At 41.1% G+C, this 14,355-nt stretch overlaps 1 protein-coding gene across 3 annotated transcripts; it reads left to right on the top strand.

Moving 5' to 3' along the window:
• Positions 1-1,025: 1,025 nt before the first annotated feature.
• Positions 1,026-13,196, top strand: LOC119740583. Of its 3 annotated transcripts, XM_038215931.1 has the most exons (8): positions 1,118-1,167; positions 1,872-1,891; positions 1,926-2,009; positions 2,706-3,498; positions 4,708-4,892; positions 6,125-6,584; positions 7,718-7,960; positions 9,110-13,196. In XM_038215931.1, the coding sequence occupies exons 3-8, from the start codon at positions 1,938-1,940 to the stop codon at positions 12,601-12,603; spliced, it is 5,247 nt and encodes a 1,748-aa protein (XP_038071859.1). In that variant the 5' UTR covers positions 1,118-1,167; positions 1,872-1,891; positions 1,926-1,937; the 3' UTR covers positions 12,604-13,196. The 3 variants fall into 3 exon arrangements, with proteins under 3 accessions (XP_038071857.1, XP_038071859.1, XP_038071858.1); XM_038215929.1 differs by having other exon boundaries at positions 1,026-1,167; positions 1,872-2,009; XM_038215930.1 differs by having other exon boundaries at positions 1,163-1,258; positions 1,872-2,009.
• Positions 13,197-14,355: the final 1,159 nt, after the last annotated feature.

Genomic DNA, 14,355 nt, shown 5'->3' with positions numbered 1-14,355 from the left:
AATACCTTACGCTATACAGATTGAGTAGAAAAAAACGAAACCTAAATGTCGGGACCATTATTTTAGTGAAGTTCTTAATGTAGCACTTTCAAAATCTAGGGTATGAAAGCTTAATTCATATGCTTTCTTTAATACAAGAATAATTCAAATCACTCCTGTACTTTTCAAGTTACGGACTTTTAAACACAACCAGCGTTTTAAAGTTCTGTCCACGCATGACAAAACGGTGATTGTTCTTTCAGCAAAAACGAATTAGTTAATTGTTTTCGTTTTGCTGAAGAACGCACACCTTTTGTGTGATACATGGACAGAACTTTAAAACGGTAGTTGTGTTTAAAATTCCATAGCTTGAAAAGTACTTGAGTGATTTGAATGATTCTTGTACTAAACGCTAGAAAGCTTATGAATTGGGCTTTTAAATCCTAGATTTTGAAAGTGCTACATGCAGAACTTCACTAAAACAGCCGAGTCCCGACATTTGGGTGTCGTGTTTTTTTTACTCACCCTGTATTGCTGTGAAATGAGTTGGGGCCGCATACAGTACATAGGTGACGAGCCGAACAAGATCTTAATATTTTTTCTCTCTCGGAACAAGGTTTTCATGAATTTCCTTGCAACACAGAAAGTTGTGGCAACTTTATAAACAAGATTCCAATCGGACATATCCCGTCTTCCACTTTCACAAACTCATATAAGAACAGAACAAATGATGTAACCAGTAAATTCCCTTGCATGATGAAATTTCAATCGTCCGACTATTTATAGTACATTAATTTAGAGATCCCTAGGAATAAAAAGGAGAACAAGCGCAAGCTAATAAAGGTGAGGTATGGGATCGAGACGGGTTGATTTTTCATTGGTCGAGATTCAAGGCTGCCTGGATATGACGTCAGAGACGTAAGCAGACAACAACAATCTAAACTTAAATTTGTTGGGGTAGATATAGCCACGTAGTAGTTATTTAGCGATGAATCTGAGATACGTACTTTGGCCTTTTGGAAACTAGACGGGTTGTTTTCTTATTGGACAGATGGGACGATCGTGATTGGCCAACTATGTACACGTGCTTGGTAAACTTGTCAAGTTGACCTATGACGTCATTCTTCCGAGGTCATACATATTATTTATAAACATAATCGAGACGAATGCGAGTTGGAGCTGTAACTTGTAAGTTTTCTGTTCTTTTCCTCCCAGCTAATAGTACGGTCTGTATTTGTAAATGAAGATATTCATGTCTCTGTTCTCATCTGCAAAAACAGTAGGTAGTATTTGTGTCTTCTAAGGCTGAATTTATGCACGATTCATTGTGCTAACTTTGCAAATTAAACGAAGTGCAAGTGATCATGAACACTGTCGGTCCGACGTCCCCACTCAATAATTGTCGTGTTTATCAACGTAGGCTACCTACCATGTTGTTGGGCAAATGGAAAATATTCCCCTATCTGGCCATCACTCATTTTTTTCCCCCCTTCAGTGACCTATCAGCCATCAGAAAGGGATAATATTTCCTTAAAATCAAATTTGGCAGGGAAAAAAACGAAGTATTTCCTGAAAAAAAAACAGGAGAAATTTTCAGAACAGTCCCATACGGTTTGTGCACAGGCCACAGCTCACAGGGTCAGGGTGACAAGTGATGGCCAGATTTGGCATGTAAGGGAATTTTCCCATTTGAATTGGACTGAGATCATCCTTTTTTTGAAAACGTGTGTGCTTTTAAATTAAAATTGAGCCCAGGTTGATAATTTGCATATGGAACCTGAAACTGAAAGGCCTTTTTAAAAACAACTTCACTTTCAAAACTATTCAAGCATGTCAAGTCTGTAAAATCTAACCTGAAAATGTGATTTTTACGAATATTTTCCTTTTTTCAGCACACAGTATAGCTGACCGTCAACAGTTAACACCGCAGATCCGGCGCAGTGGGCCCCAGATGAGCCATGTCCTCAGAGAGTGACGGGGAGGGGTCCTCCAGGGGGTGGACACTTGTGGACAAACATGGACACACTGAGGTCATTTTAACCTTAACATAATCCCATATCATTCAAAATCCATCCGGAAGTTATTAGGGTTGATCAGCTTGAACCCCTGGGAAGTTTAAGTCCAAAGAGTTTGCCTAGAAAATGTGGTGGATTTTGTAGGACTCAGGAGGGTTCTTTGCAACAATTTGGGAGTTACAGTTGAAATACCTGGATGTTTTAATGCTTAACTAATGGGCCATTAGTAGTTGGTTTGTAATACTAAAAAGGGCAAATGCTTGAAAGGGACCGTGTGTGAAGGGCATTGACACGACGCACATATGCGCGGGTTACTATTATGCATCAGTTTAGTTCGTGACATCGCGTAGCTGCAATTGGCTGAATGAGATGCTGATTTTGGGGCATAATATGACTGCAATTTTGAATTGAAATCGAGATCCTAGATTATTGTTTTCTCAGAATATACAGTATTCACAGAGGTAATTCTTTAGATGTTGGGCACTTTTGTTGCTTGGAACAAAACAAATGCACAAATGATCTACTCTACATACCTTTAACAAGAATTGTTTGGTTCCTGGGGCCCATGTTTACGCAGACCAGAAATATCACTTTCAACATCTTTGTCGCCGGCATCACATTCCCTTTGCCATTCCACTGAGAAAAATGTACAAATGTTTTGCCCCCATATCTTGGTTTTTTTCTCATCATTTACGTACATTCTTGTTCTAGGTTTCTGAGGACTCCTCTGGTTCTTCCTCAGACTTCGTAGATCTGGGAGAGGACAGTGTGCGGTATCATCATGTCAGTCGAAGCACTAGTGTCATCGATATCACTCCAGGCAACTCAGCAAGTTCCTCAAGCCTCTCATCATCCAGCCTACCTGCTAACTTCAGGGCTCATGGTGGAGCAAGCGGAAGTCGAGAGGACCCTCAAAATTCTGTCTCTTCTGATGTCAACACAGTTCCAACAGTTCTTCCAGGGCCCTCGGTGATTCCTGAAGTTGCGGAAATCTTTCACGGTGACGGAGCACTTAGACCACTAAGCTACTTGACATCCCAGGAAGGTTGCCGAGAGGAGAACATCCCTGCTGCCAACAGGCAATCTTCAGATTTGGGAAGCTCCGCTTCATCTTCTGCCTCAACCCTGACTGGCTCCCAGTCTCCTCTCCTCCTAGCCTCCTATTCAAATGGTGTTGCAAGTGCAGGAGATCAGGTCGAAGGAGCAGGTACCCACTCGGAAAGCCCAGCCAACATCTTGACGTCAGGGAATCTGGACAGAATCAATGATGCAGAGCCAGATGCTCTTGGGGATCAAATGTCTTACGACGCACTTGATAACATCTCAGTGGACAGCATTGAGGTTCTCTCCATGCCATCAGAGGAGAGCCATTTTCTTGAAGATGGAGCGACGATGGGGGGTTGTGGAGACATGATTCAAGGAAGGACGGAAGAAGCTGAGGACGATCAGAAGCTGGATGTAGTACCAGCATTGCTTTCTATGGCAGCCGTGTCACCTGAAACAGGTACGATTTGTCACTCTGCAGATATCAAATTGATTTAGAGATGTTATCCAGTGTGCAGGTTCAAAGCAGCGGTCTGTATGCAACTCAAAATTAATGCCAAAATGTGAAGAATCACTGTTAGATTTGAACACATGGAGTCATCAGTAATAACAGTTTATGAGTGCTTTCACCACTATATTTACTCGGACTTTGAGGTGAACAATATTTTTTTGAACAGTTTTTGGGATCTGCCCCATCAAGTTGAAACTCGCTTCACTTTCCTTGGTGCATATACTGTAACTTAAATGGTTGAACAGCATGTGTCAACTATAAACAAAATGAAAAGTCTTTTACCCTTGTTGCCAGGCTACGCAGTTCACGCTTACATGCAAGTTTGTGCACAGAGATTGTAAAGTCTTCATTGAACATTGAGCATCTTTTGGCATTTTTGTAGTGCTGTTTAGAGCTGTCCATTTTCGAGTAATTTAGTATTCGATTACCTGAAACTGCGTTTGACAGAATATTCGGATATTCGAAACTGCCAGTTGTTGTGCAACAAAAAGTTGCATGAAGAGCATGCCAGTTAAAATTTGCGTGTGGCGATCGATATGGGGCACTGACCTGCAGCTGGGGCCAATTTCACGGCGCTGCTAAGCACAAAAATTTGCTTAGCACAAAAAAAGACTGGCTTAATATAAAAGCAGGTTACCAGCCAAAACTCCACGTAATGTATATTGCTCGTAATTAGTATTCAGCTGTTGTTTGCTTAGCATGAAAATCACATGGAGTTTTGTCTGGTAACCTGCTTTTATAAGCCAGTCTTTTTTTGTGCTAAGCAAATTTTTGTGCTTAGCAGCGCCGTGAAATTGGCCCCTGTTATGCAGTAAGTATTTTATAACTGTAAAGGGCTTTTAATCTGCTAAAAGGATGTGCAAGATGAACCGTCATCAACAGAAGTTACCATCGACAAAACAAGTGGCACCTGACAAAAATGCGCCGCAACTTTGTGATAAAATAATAACTTGGCCGTGTGTGTATATGTGTAGCTTTTTTTCATGGAATATTCAAACTGGCAAAAAGCTATTCAGACGTACGGTTAATGATCAAATATCCGAGTGTTTGGTATAATTCGGGACAGCCCCAATGCAGTTTTGAATTTTGTAATTATTGTTGATAATGACAATCTACTTTGACATCCCCCTTTCCCTGAAACACTCTATGTCTGAACAGAAATGAACCCTCACCAAGTCAACGAGTCCCAGCTGAGTTCTGGCAATGAAGGGTCAGACACGTCCGAGTTTGAGCGTATCGATCCCGAAATGGTCCCTGCGGTGGATGAGGGGGAAAACCAGACTATTGATGCAGCAGAGGAAGGCAAGATGGATGTGGCAGGGGCCAGACCAACAGAAGAGTTGGTAAGCTAATTAATCGATTTCATACTAATTTTGGATTGCAGTCCACAAACCCTCCCTCTCTGGCTGTCAGATTCAGCTGAGCCATCACATCAGTCAAAATCAATCTAGTGACTGTTTTTCAGTTAAGAATTGCCCTGTTGACCCCTAACCGCCCTGAATCCTACAAAATCCTCCTTGCCAAAGTGGAGGAATTTGGAGGATTGAGGTTACATGGCAAAAGTGCGTTACTGGTTTCGTAGGATGCACTTTGTCAAGGTCTTGGGCCTGACCTTGTGTTGTTTTTGCTCAGCCATGCATAAATATAGGCCTGGATTATGCTTGAAATCCTCCGTACTGCACCAGGATGTCACCGGCCAAGCCTCAACATATTGACAGTCACTGCCACGGGATTTTGCAGGATTCAGGCATTCTTCATCCCTCCAAGGACCACATTCAAGAAATAATGGAGGAATTTGCAGGATTGAGGCTATATTATGCTATTTTTCCATCTTCAGTATCTTCAGAAATTTGTACTGCATGAAAACGTCTGGAGGGGCTTTCTAAACATACAGTACTCCATGAGGCAAATTGGAGGATTTTGCAGGATTTTGCAGGATTGAGGCTACATCCTAGGAAAAAGGCCTAGGGAGTGGTTAATTTGATATAGCCATGCTTTGACTGGAGGTGATTGATATGCCAGCTGTAGTTACCTCTTTGTCTGTTGATTGAATTTGACTAGTCACAGTTTTTACACGAACGTGATCTGACCGTTTTTTGCTAGCCTGTATACAAATGCATGACAGAAGAAGTGGAAGAATTTTTGACTGTCTGTGACTGATCAAGTGATAGGAGGGTTCAGTAGATGATGATGACATCAGAAAAAGAATCACACGAGTATTGAAGCAAAATACAGCATACTGAGATAACTGAAACCTTCAAATACATCATACATGTAGTTGTCTTGCCTTTCTCTTGTTTTCTTGCAGACAAGTTTTAAGTGGAATTGTGGATTGAATTTTCTGCTGAGGGGAGATGTGAATTTTGTCCTTCATAAGCATTGTTTATAAGCACTGTATGCTCAGTGCTTTCCGAAACTTGTGCAAAAGTTTGTAAGCACACTCTGTGGTACTTGAGCCCACAACCTCGCTAGATGTTTTACAAATATTTTTATGAACTGTTTGGACTAAATCACTGTTGATGAAGGACACTGGCAAGCATTCTGATATATCCTCTGAAATGTTTCTTCATTTCAGGAAGACGAACCTCTCTCAGATGTGTCATTCTTGAGGCCACCCTATCAACCTCGGAATTTTCTAGAGATGCCTTCATGTGAATCAGAAGATGTTCATAACTCTTTTCTTCAGTCGTCGGTCCCATCACCTCCCGTCAATCCTAACATGCCTGCATCACCTGCTTCACACATGCATCCCTGGTCTGGCCAGTCCGCGTCCAGCATTCAGCCCTTCCCGTTTGACCACCTGCCAGCCGGTAGGATTGGTCTTCGCCATCGTGCCAGCTCTGGTGACTCATCAGCCGGCCTCCAACTCAAGCCGCCCGGTAGATTTGGCCTGCCCCATCAGCGTAGTAACAGCTCAAGTGATGAGGGTTTCGAGCTTATACGGAGACCAAGAGTTCGGGACGATGATGAGGTGTCGACGGTTTCATCCAGTAGCTCTGATCTGTCGGGCTTTGTCAATGTCAGACAGCGGCGTGGTAAGAACATTAAGTTGACTTTCAAGTTCAATTAAAAAAATTGAATGTTAAATTGAACAAAATTGTTTTATTAAAATTAAAAAATCCAGAAACTCAAAAGAATATGTCAAGTTGTCTGTGGTAGTTTTAGGATCTCATTCTTAAACTTTTTGCCCACCCCCCAAAAGAAACAACAACAACAACAACAAATTTGTTGACATTATAAAATCGTCTTTTTGTATTATTATGTGGTAGCTGTATTTTTACCAACGTAACCAAAAATTGGTTCAGTTTGTCATTGGTTGATAGTTTTAGAAACTTGGTTGTGAAGTAATAACAAGCAAATTACTGCACTACGCAAGTTGCTGAAATGCTAAACCAATGGGAAACAATTGAACCGGCTTTTGCTTGCGACCACCAAAACATGCCCAAGGAACCTTGCTTTGTGTTTCTTGGACAAAAATATGTATATATTTTTTTTTAGGTTTAGGGAGAAATTTCTAACTAAGATCAATGTATGGAGTAGAATTCCAATGATTATGTGGAATTGAAACTAACACTTCAGAGACTGACCCAAAAAATGTGTGTTGGGTTAATGGTCTCGATATAATAAACCCGTCAATTGTCCCCCCCCCCCCCCCTAATAAACCCATCAATTATCCCCCCCCCCCCCGACAAACTGGAAGTGTCTCCAACCCTCATGGGTTGGGCACCCAATCACTGGTTGCCTGTCCATGTAGTGCGCCATGTGAGTGACCAAAATCCCCACCCTGGGCCCTGAAAAACATGAACAAACCCTGACATAAGTCCGGGGGAACAATTGATGAATGCATAAAGGACTTGATTTATACTTAATTAAAAAATTGTGTGTGAAATACATTGGTATTGGGCAATTCTGTAAATTCGGACGTACATGTCAGACACTTTAATGAGCTGCTGTTGGAAAAGTGAATGTGATACATCACTTATACAGTGACATCTAATGAGTAGAAAACAATTTACAGACCAAACTAATGTACACCACCACCTTAACGACCTTGTACATGTACATGTACCGTACATCATGTGGTTGGACGTACATGTACGTTGGATTTTACGGAATTGCCCTTTTGTAAAAAAACAACCCTGCTTTTTATAACCAATTTTGTTGTCAGGACCACCATTGTCTCGCTCTGTCAGCCAGCGTCACAGCGACTTTGACGACACTTTGGACAGCGTATCCAACTTCACCGACATCTCGGAGGATTGTCTCCCGGCCAACATGATGATCCAGAGCCAGAAGTCTGGAGTGCGGCAGTACAGACATCGGAGGGACGAAGGACTGAACACGAGGCTGGACTGGCTGGTTGCCATGGTGCTACTGGCGGGATTAGCTCTCGGCATTGGTCATTTCATCGGTAGGACAGTTTCTGACCATTCTGTTTTCTTGTTGATAGGTACTTTAGTTTTAATATGGGTTTGTTGCCCATGGTCAATATAATTAATAAGTACATTTTTCACAGGACTGTTTGAAAACATTCACTTGCTTGGGACTTGAACCCATAACCTCCTGCTTCCAAGAGCAGATATCTTAAAGCTATTTCATACTTCACACAAGAGCAAAAACGAGGCAAATTTCATGGTGCAACAATTATGGTTTAAAAACAAATCACTTGGTAGGGACTTGAACCCACGTCCTCCTGCTTTCTAGTGCAGACGTCTTACCACTCGACCACCGAGCTTGCAGGATTGCTTGGCTGGTTCGAATCGAATCTTGAATTTGTACCGCAATTAAACTATTCATAAATTATGGTTTCATTGCAATAGCACCGGAAGTTGCATGAAGTATGAAGGGCCTCTCGCCACCCTACCCCCAATCTTGTCAGAACTTGGTAGTTGGTTCAAATCAAATCATTAGGGTTTGTGACAGCAAAACACTAATTTTTTTTTACATTTTTACCTGAAGATTTCAAATCGTATCTGTAACATTGCATGGAATTCTTGTTTTTATGGATTTTGTTTCATATGTACATTGACAAGAACTGATAAAGTTCACTGGATATCACAGCAGCCAGTTCCCATCTGTTGAAAACGCAGTACGATATCTGTGGTGGTGATAAAGTATTACCGATAGGCCTCTTAATTCTCACAGGATACAGTTCTAATGAAATGGATTAACTGGAAACATCATCGCCTATAATAATTTTTGGTCATGCAACGCAACAAACTACAGGATGTTTGACAAAATATTTTTAATACTTTTTAAGGTACATTTTTTTTGGGTGAATAGCAATCATAATAAAACTTACGAATAATAAATAGAAAGACAAAGACAGTTAACAATAAGGTTATCAAGCAGCGGATTGAAACAATAGACTGACAGTTGAATGTAAAACAAAAAATGAACTTGTCGACCAAGAAACAGTAAGCATTGTCATCAGGAGATGTAAGTCCAAGTGTGTAACTTATTTCACCATCAAAGATGGCTGGCTCAGAGAACACATTTGTTTGGAGAAGTTAACCTAAGTGTTTGCATTTATCTTTTCTTTATATCTGAATGTTTGCAGGCTCCACTCAGGAGATGGCACATCAACACTCCATCAACACTGGCCAGGTACAGCGTCTCCGAGAGCTTCAAGATGACCTTGTAACCTGTCTGGATCGTAGCTCCGGCATCGACAGCAGAATCACCACGGAGAAATCCTCCCCGGCACTCCAGGCTGTCAAGCTGCTGGAAGGACTTAACTCTAAGATGAAGGAGGAAGGTCTTGATACAAGCCATCTCTTAGAACAACAGGTAGGTGACAAGGTTGTAAAGGTGGCCGCGGACAGTGACTTGCATCCGACTGAGAGAACGGAAAGTGGGGAGGAGGCTCTAAGCGGCTCTGGAGTAAGCAGTGATGAGAAATCAGCCTACAAGAATGCGATGGAAACTCAGCCGAGCTCTCGCATTCATTCAACTGATGACAACTTGGAGGATAGTAATGACTCCTTAGATGTAACAGAGCCAGAAAACTTCCACAGAGCAGATGACAAAGCTTTGTTGGGTTTTAATGAGCAAGCCATGTTAGATAAGCTCTCGCCTGACCACCACGTCATGAGCTCTGATGAAGAATTCAAGATTTTGGTAGATGCCCCTGTGGTCTCAGTTGAATCAAAGAAATTGGTACTGGATATGGATGTCGCTGGAAGGGTAGAAGATCTGAAAGAAGCTGCGAAGGAGACTCCAGATGATACTTCAAGTGAGGGTAAAAAGATGGAAGACCTGCAGCTTCAAGTTAAAGATGTCGATCAACAGTTTGTGGGAGACGATTCCATAGAATATGGCCCTGAAAAACGGCCAAAATCTTTTGAATATTACGATGAGAAGATCGAGTCGTTGGAAGAAAAGATGGAAGAGCTGATGCAAACAGCTCAGCATTGGCAGGAGATGTTTGAGGAGTCCAAGAAAGAAGAGAGCTCTGGAGAAGCTGAGAGCCAGAAGAAGGACAAGGAGTCTTCCGGTAAAGATCAAGGTGATCAAGACAGTACAGAAAAAGATGATGACCCTGTGGCTGGAATTGGAGGAACTCTTCAGAGTTTGTGGTCCGATTGGCTGGGAACAGATCATGGAAAAGCCATCCTGCATTATCTCAATCAGACGCAAGTACAATCGGTTTTGTTGTCCGAAGCCTTCATCAGGGAACTAGATTCTCTTAAGGCCTTGCCTGATTCTGAGCAAGTACAAGCGATCCTGAACAACACCAAATTGTTGGCGAAGCACTTGGGCAAGGAGGTAGAATCAGTGACTGGGTATCTGAAGAATCAGTCTGCAAAGTTGGTAAAGGAAAACAACATCACTGCTGAGAATATGGGTGAGAAAGCCGGTAATGCTTGGATGAAACTCAAGAATGTAACCTCTGATGTCGTAGATTATAACCAGAAGGTCTTGTCTATGTTTAGTGAACAGCTTGTCGACACTCTGCATTCTGTTGAGAACATCTCCTCTGAGTTTATCGCTGAACAAAATCTGTCCATGTCTCGTGTCACAAATATGGCGGAACAGGCCTGGGGGACTGTGAAAAACTATTCATCGATAGTAACGGAAACGATATTGAACAAAACATCAGAATCAATGAAGACATCACCACAGAGTGAATCAGTTGACGACCCAGAAACGGAACCAAATGAAAAAATTCAAGGCGGTTTTGGCGAGAAGCTAAGAGGGGCGTGGGATACTGTCCGCAATTATTCCTCCAATTTTACCTCGAAGCAAAACCTGTCTATCTCTGGACTCCGGGAGCAAGTCAAGGCGGCCTGGGGCAAAGTCAAGAACACCTCTGCCCAAGTGATGGAGGACATCTCCGAGTCCAACCTTGCAGGGAAACTGAAGGATGGTGCTACGAAACTCGGTGAAAAAGTTGGAACAACGATCAAGTCTGTGAAGGAAAAGATAAAGGGGTTGCACAGTAGGAAAGGCCACCATGGAAAAAAGAAACACCATCACGATCATTCAGAGAGGCATCGTCAAGCTGAAAGAGGCAATAAGAAGAAAAACAAAAAGCCTAAAGATCGTAAGAGGCATGAAAAACACAAGGACAAAAAAGATTATTCATCAGGAAGGTCTGACAAGAAGGATACCCATAAACAGCATAATAAACATCAAAGAAACCATCAAAGGCATACAAATGATAAAAGACACCGATCTTCAAAAGACCACATCATCAATCCAGGCAAAAGAGGAAAAACATATCATCAAAAGCAGTTTTCTGTGCCCTCAAGGTGGCATCATCGACACCAACAATACGATGAATCTGACACAGAGAACATCCACTCAACTAGTGATCTGCCTTCGGAACGAGACCAGGATTATCTGAATTCAGCCCCATCAAGACCACATTGGGATCGACCTTCTCATGGGAAAGCTGAGTCGGTCGAAGATGGAGACCAGAAACAGGATGCGACAGATTTGAAACGGGAACCTTCACTCCAGAAGTACCAGCAGAACTCTGTGCCATCAAGACAACAGATGAAGGTTTCCCATGATGCAGGAACCCAGGACCAACCAAAATCTGAGAATAGCAGACCAAACATACCTGAGAAGAAGCAAACCCAGCCGAAATCTGTGCCTTCAAGACAACAGATGTGGTCCACTGATGATGTAAGAAACCAACAGAGAGCTTATAGAAGTGAACAAGAGGTTCTTAAGGATGAAAAGATGACTTCCATTAAACATGGGTGTCCACCACAACGAGATGGCTTGGGGTCCAGTGAAGATGGGGAGAGTGATACCGTATCCAATTGGGAGGAGCTGTTTGACTGCATCGACATGCATTGCAAAGGGAATGAGAAGTGCATGCACAGTCAGCGTCGAGATGCTGCCAGGTTGTACTCTGAGCTCCTCGACTACCAAGTGTGGCTGAAGGAACGCAATCTCAGGAAGGATGTGCGAGAGCTCAAGGAGTTCCTGGAAGAATTGGGCGAGTTCCTCAGCGAGACAGACTCTGATGACAAAGACCTGGATGAGCTGAAGGATGAGTTTGGTGAGATGGTGCAAGACATGGAAGAGGGAGCCCTGAAGCGGCAACAGAAACAGGGAAAATATCGAGATCACAAAGCATACCAGAGCGATAAAGATCAAGATACACAACGGCAGGGAGGTAGAGCTATCATAAATGAACCCGATGAAGTTGAAAACTCAACAGTCGTCATCGATCTCAAAACCCTTCCTCAGAAGCAAGATTCGAGCTCCGACACACGATCCCATCATCCCACAGAGAACACAGAGAAGCGAAAGTATGCAGGGAGGGGTTTCCAGAGCAGCGGTGATGAAAACGACTGGTACCTCCGACGAGCCGAGGTCAGGGCAGAGCAGCGAAAATCCCACCACTGGATGGGCGACGAAAAGCACAAGGATACCCCAAACTGGTATCTGCATTGGGTACAGGGGCGCATCAATGGGCGTACGGGGGTAACCGTCTGGGACATGTATGAGTGGATCAAGGAGAGGTACATGCTAAGAGAGGAACTAAGAAGACATGACATCGAGGATCATACTAACTGGTTCCTAAGAAGACCTTAAGAAAGTCTATAAAAAAATTTGGAACATTACAAATTCTCCTTTTTGGGAGGCAACTTTGGAATAACTTCAGGTCAGTTGAAAAATGTCAACTCTGTAAAGAACTGACCTTCATTAATATGCAATGGGGTCTAATTTTGCCTGTTGCTATCGCTCTAAGTGTATTGGAAACACTGAGTGCTGAGGTAGCGGGATGAATAGCTTGCAGAATCAGTTTCAATTTCATGGTTCATTTACAAGTTCAAACATTGTGTGAAGTGTTACTCATGGCACAGGCTAGTATTAGAACAAATTTGTTTTCCTCTTCTTTTTTCTTTCTGTCTTAAAATGATGTTTGGCAGTCTTTGTTAGATTGACAATGGTGTATAACACCTTAACTTAATCAGTGGAACAAAAGTTTAACGAACCTTCACCGTGTGTATATATTGTTGGTTTATTCATGGATATTTTTTCCCTATTTATGCATGAATGATGAGAACAAAAAAGTTAAATTGGAAAATTGAAAAGAGCATATTTTCAAGAATTCGGCTAACATTTCTCAAATTTGGATACTTTAAGAGTTTCATCTTTTACTTTAAAACTGAAATGCATGTATCGTAAAAAAAACTTTTTTGGTTCATTTAGAGTCTTTTGGCAAGTGTTTAGTTGTTTAAGACTAGGTGTGTCACTTTCAATTTATTTCAATTAATTTAATGGTTTCATAAAGTAGACACTGTACAAGGTGAAAAAAAAAATGCAATCCTAAAACATTTGCCTCTGTGGATTCTTATGTTTTGGGTATCAGATTAAAGCTGAGAGCTTTTTCTTTCAAATACTGAAAAAAAATCATGAAAATGGCACTTTGGGTTGCTGAGAAAATGCCACTTAATTTTTTTTATTTTAAGTAGTCATTTTATATTTTGGGTCACCCTGTACATGTATATCCAAGCACAGTAATACTTGATTTTAAAGTTGCATTTGGTGTAATTTAAAATAAGTTGTATGCACTTTTGACAATATAAAACAATTTGCGAATTATTGCATGTCACAAGCTACAGTGCATGATTTCTTTTAAAAAGTATTTTAATATTTTTGAAATTAAATTTTAGATGATAATTCCCAAGCATTTTTTTTGGCCAATTTTTTTTTATACATGTACCTTTTTATATTTAATGTAGATGTTGTTTATTCAAAAACTGTGTTATACAAAATTACACATAACTTTATATTGCAGAAAATGTGTTCCTAAAACATTTTTTGTTAGTTTTCCTGTATATTAATTTTTAAGAGACTTCAGAAGATGGTATATTCATTAAGTATAAGATTTATCTATCCAACATTTTTTTGTCTGTTTGTTTTCAATCAGAAAAACAATATATACATATAATCAGTTCATGATTATAGGTGCAATAATTGTTATAATTGCTGTAGTTTATGGAAAGCACATATATTTGTAAATTTGCTAAATGAAAGATACTTTTGCTAAGCATCAGCATATAAATTGTAGAACAAGCCAAGAATGTCATTTGCTTTTACTTAGGTAATATAAGTTATCTTTGCTGAATTTTGTACATTTGCTTAGCACTAGAAATATTTTCGTCAGTGAAGTGTGTGTTCATCAGTGGAAAAGAAAGTACATGTACAGTGTATACAGCACTTAATTTTTGGGTCATTCTATAAATTTGGTGTCCACTTTTGCTCCTGTGTGTCCCTGTTACTTCTGACATCTATTATTTGTTTTAATTCTGGAAGCACTCCTTTTTTTAATGCAGTCGT

This window comes from Patiria miniata, unplaced genomic scaffold (assembly GCF_015706575.1).
Source record: "Patiria miniata isolate m_02_andy unplaced genomic scaffold, ASM1570657v1 HiC_scaffold_5, whole genome shotgun sequence".
Lineage (NCBI taxonomy): Eukaryota > Metazoa > Echinodermata > Asteroidea > Valvatida > Asterinidae > Patiria > Patiria miniata.
This window is presented reverse-complemented; position numbering and strand designations above follow the sequence as displayed.

Excerpts from the sequence above, each read along its gene's own strand:
- LOC119740583 (XM_038215929.1), top strand. The coding sequence starts at position 1,938 with ATGTCCTCAGAGAGTGACGGGGAGGGGTCCTCCAGGGGGTGGACACTT. Across the intron at positions 2,010-2,705 it reads ACAAACATGGACACACTGAG|GTTTCTGAGGACTCCTCTGG; the intron begins GTCATTTTAACC and ends TTCTTGTTCTAG. Across the intron at positions 7,961-9,109 it reads CGGCATTGGTCATTTCATCG|GCTCCACTCAGGAGATGGCA; the intron begins GTAGGACAGTTT and ends GAATGTTTGCAG.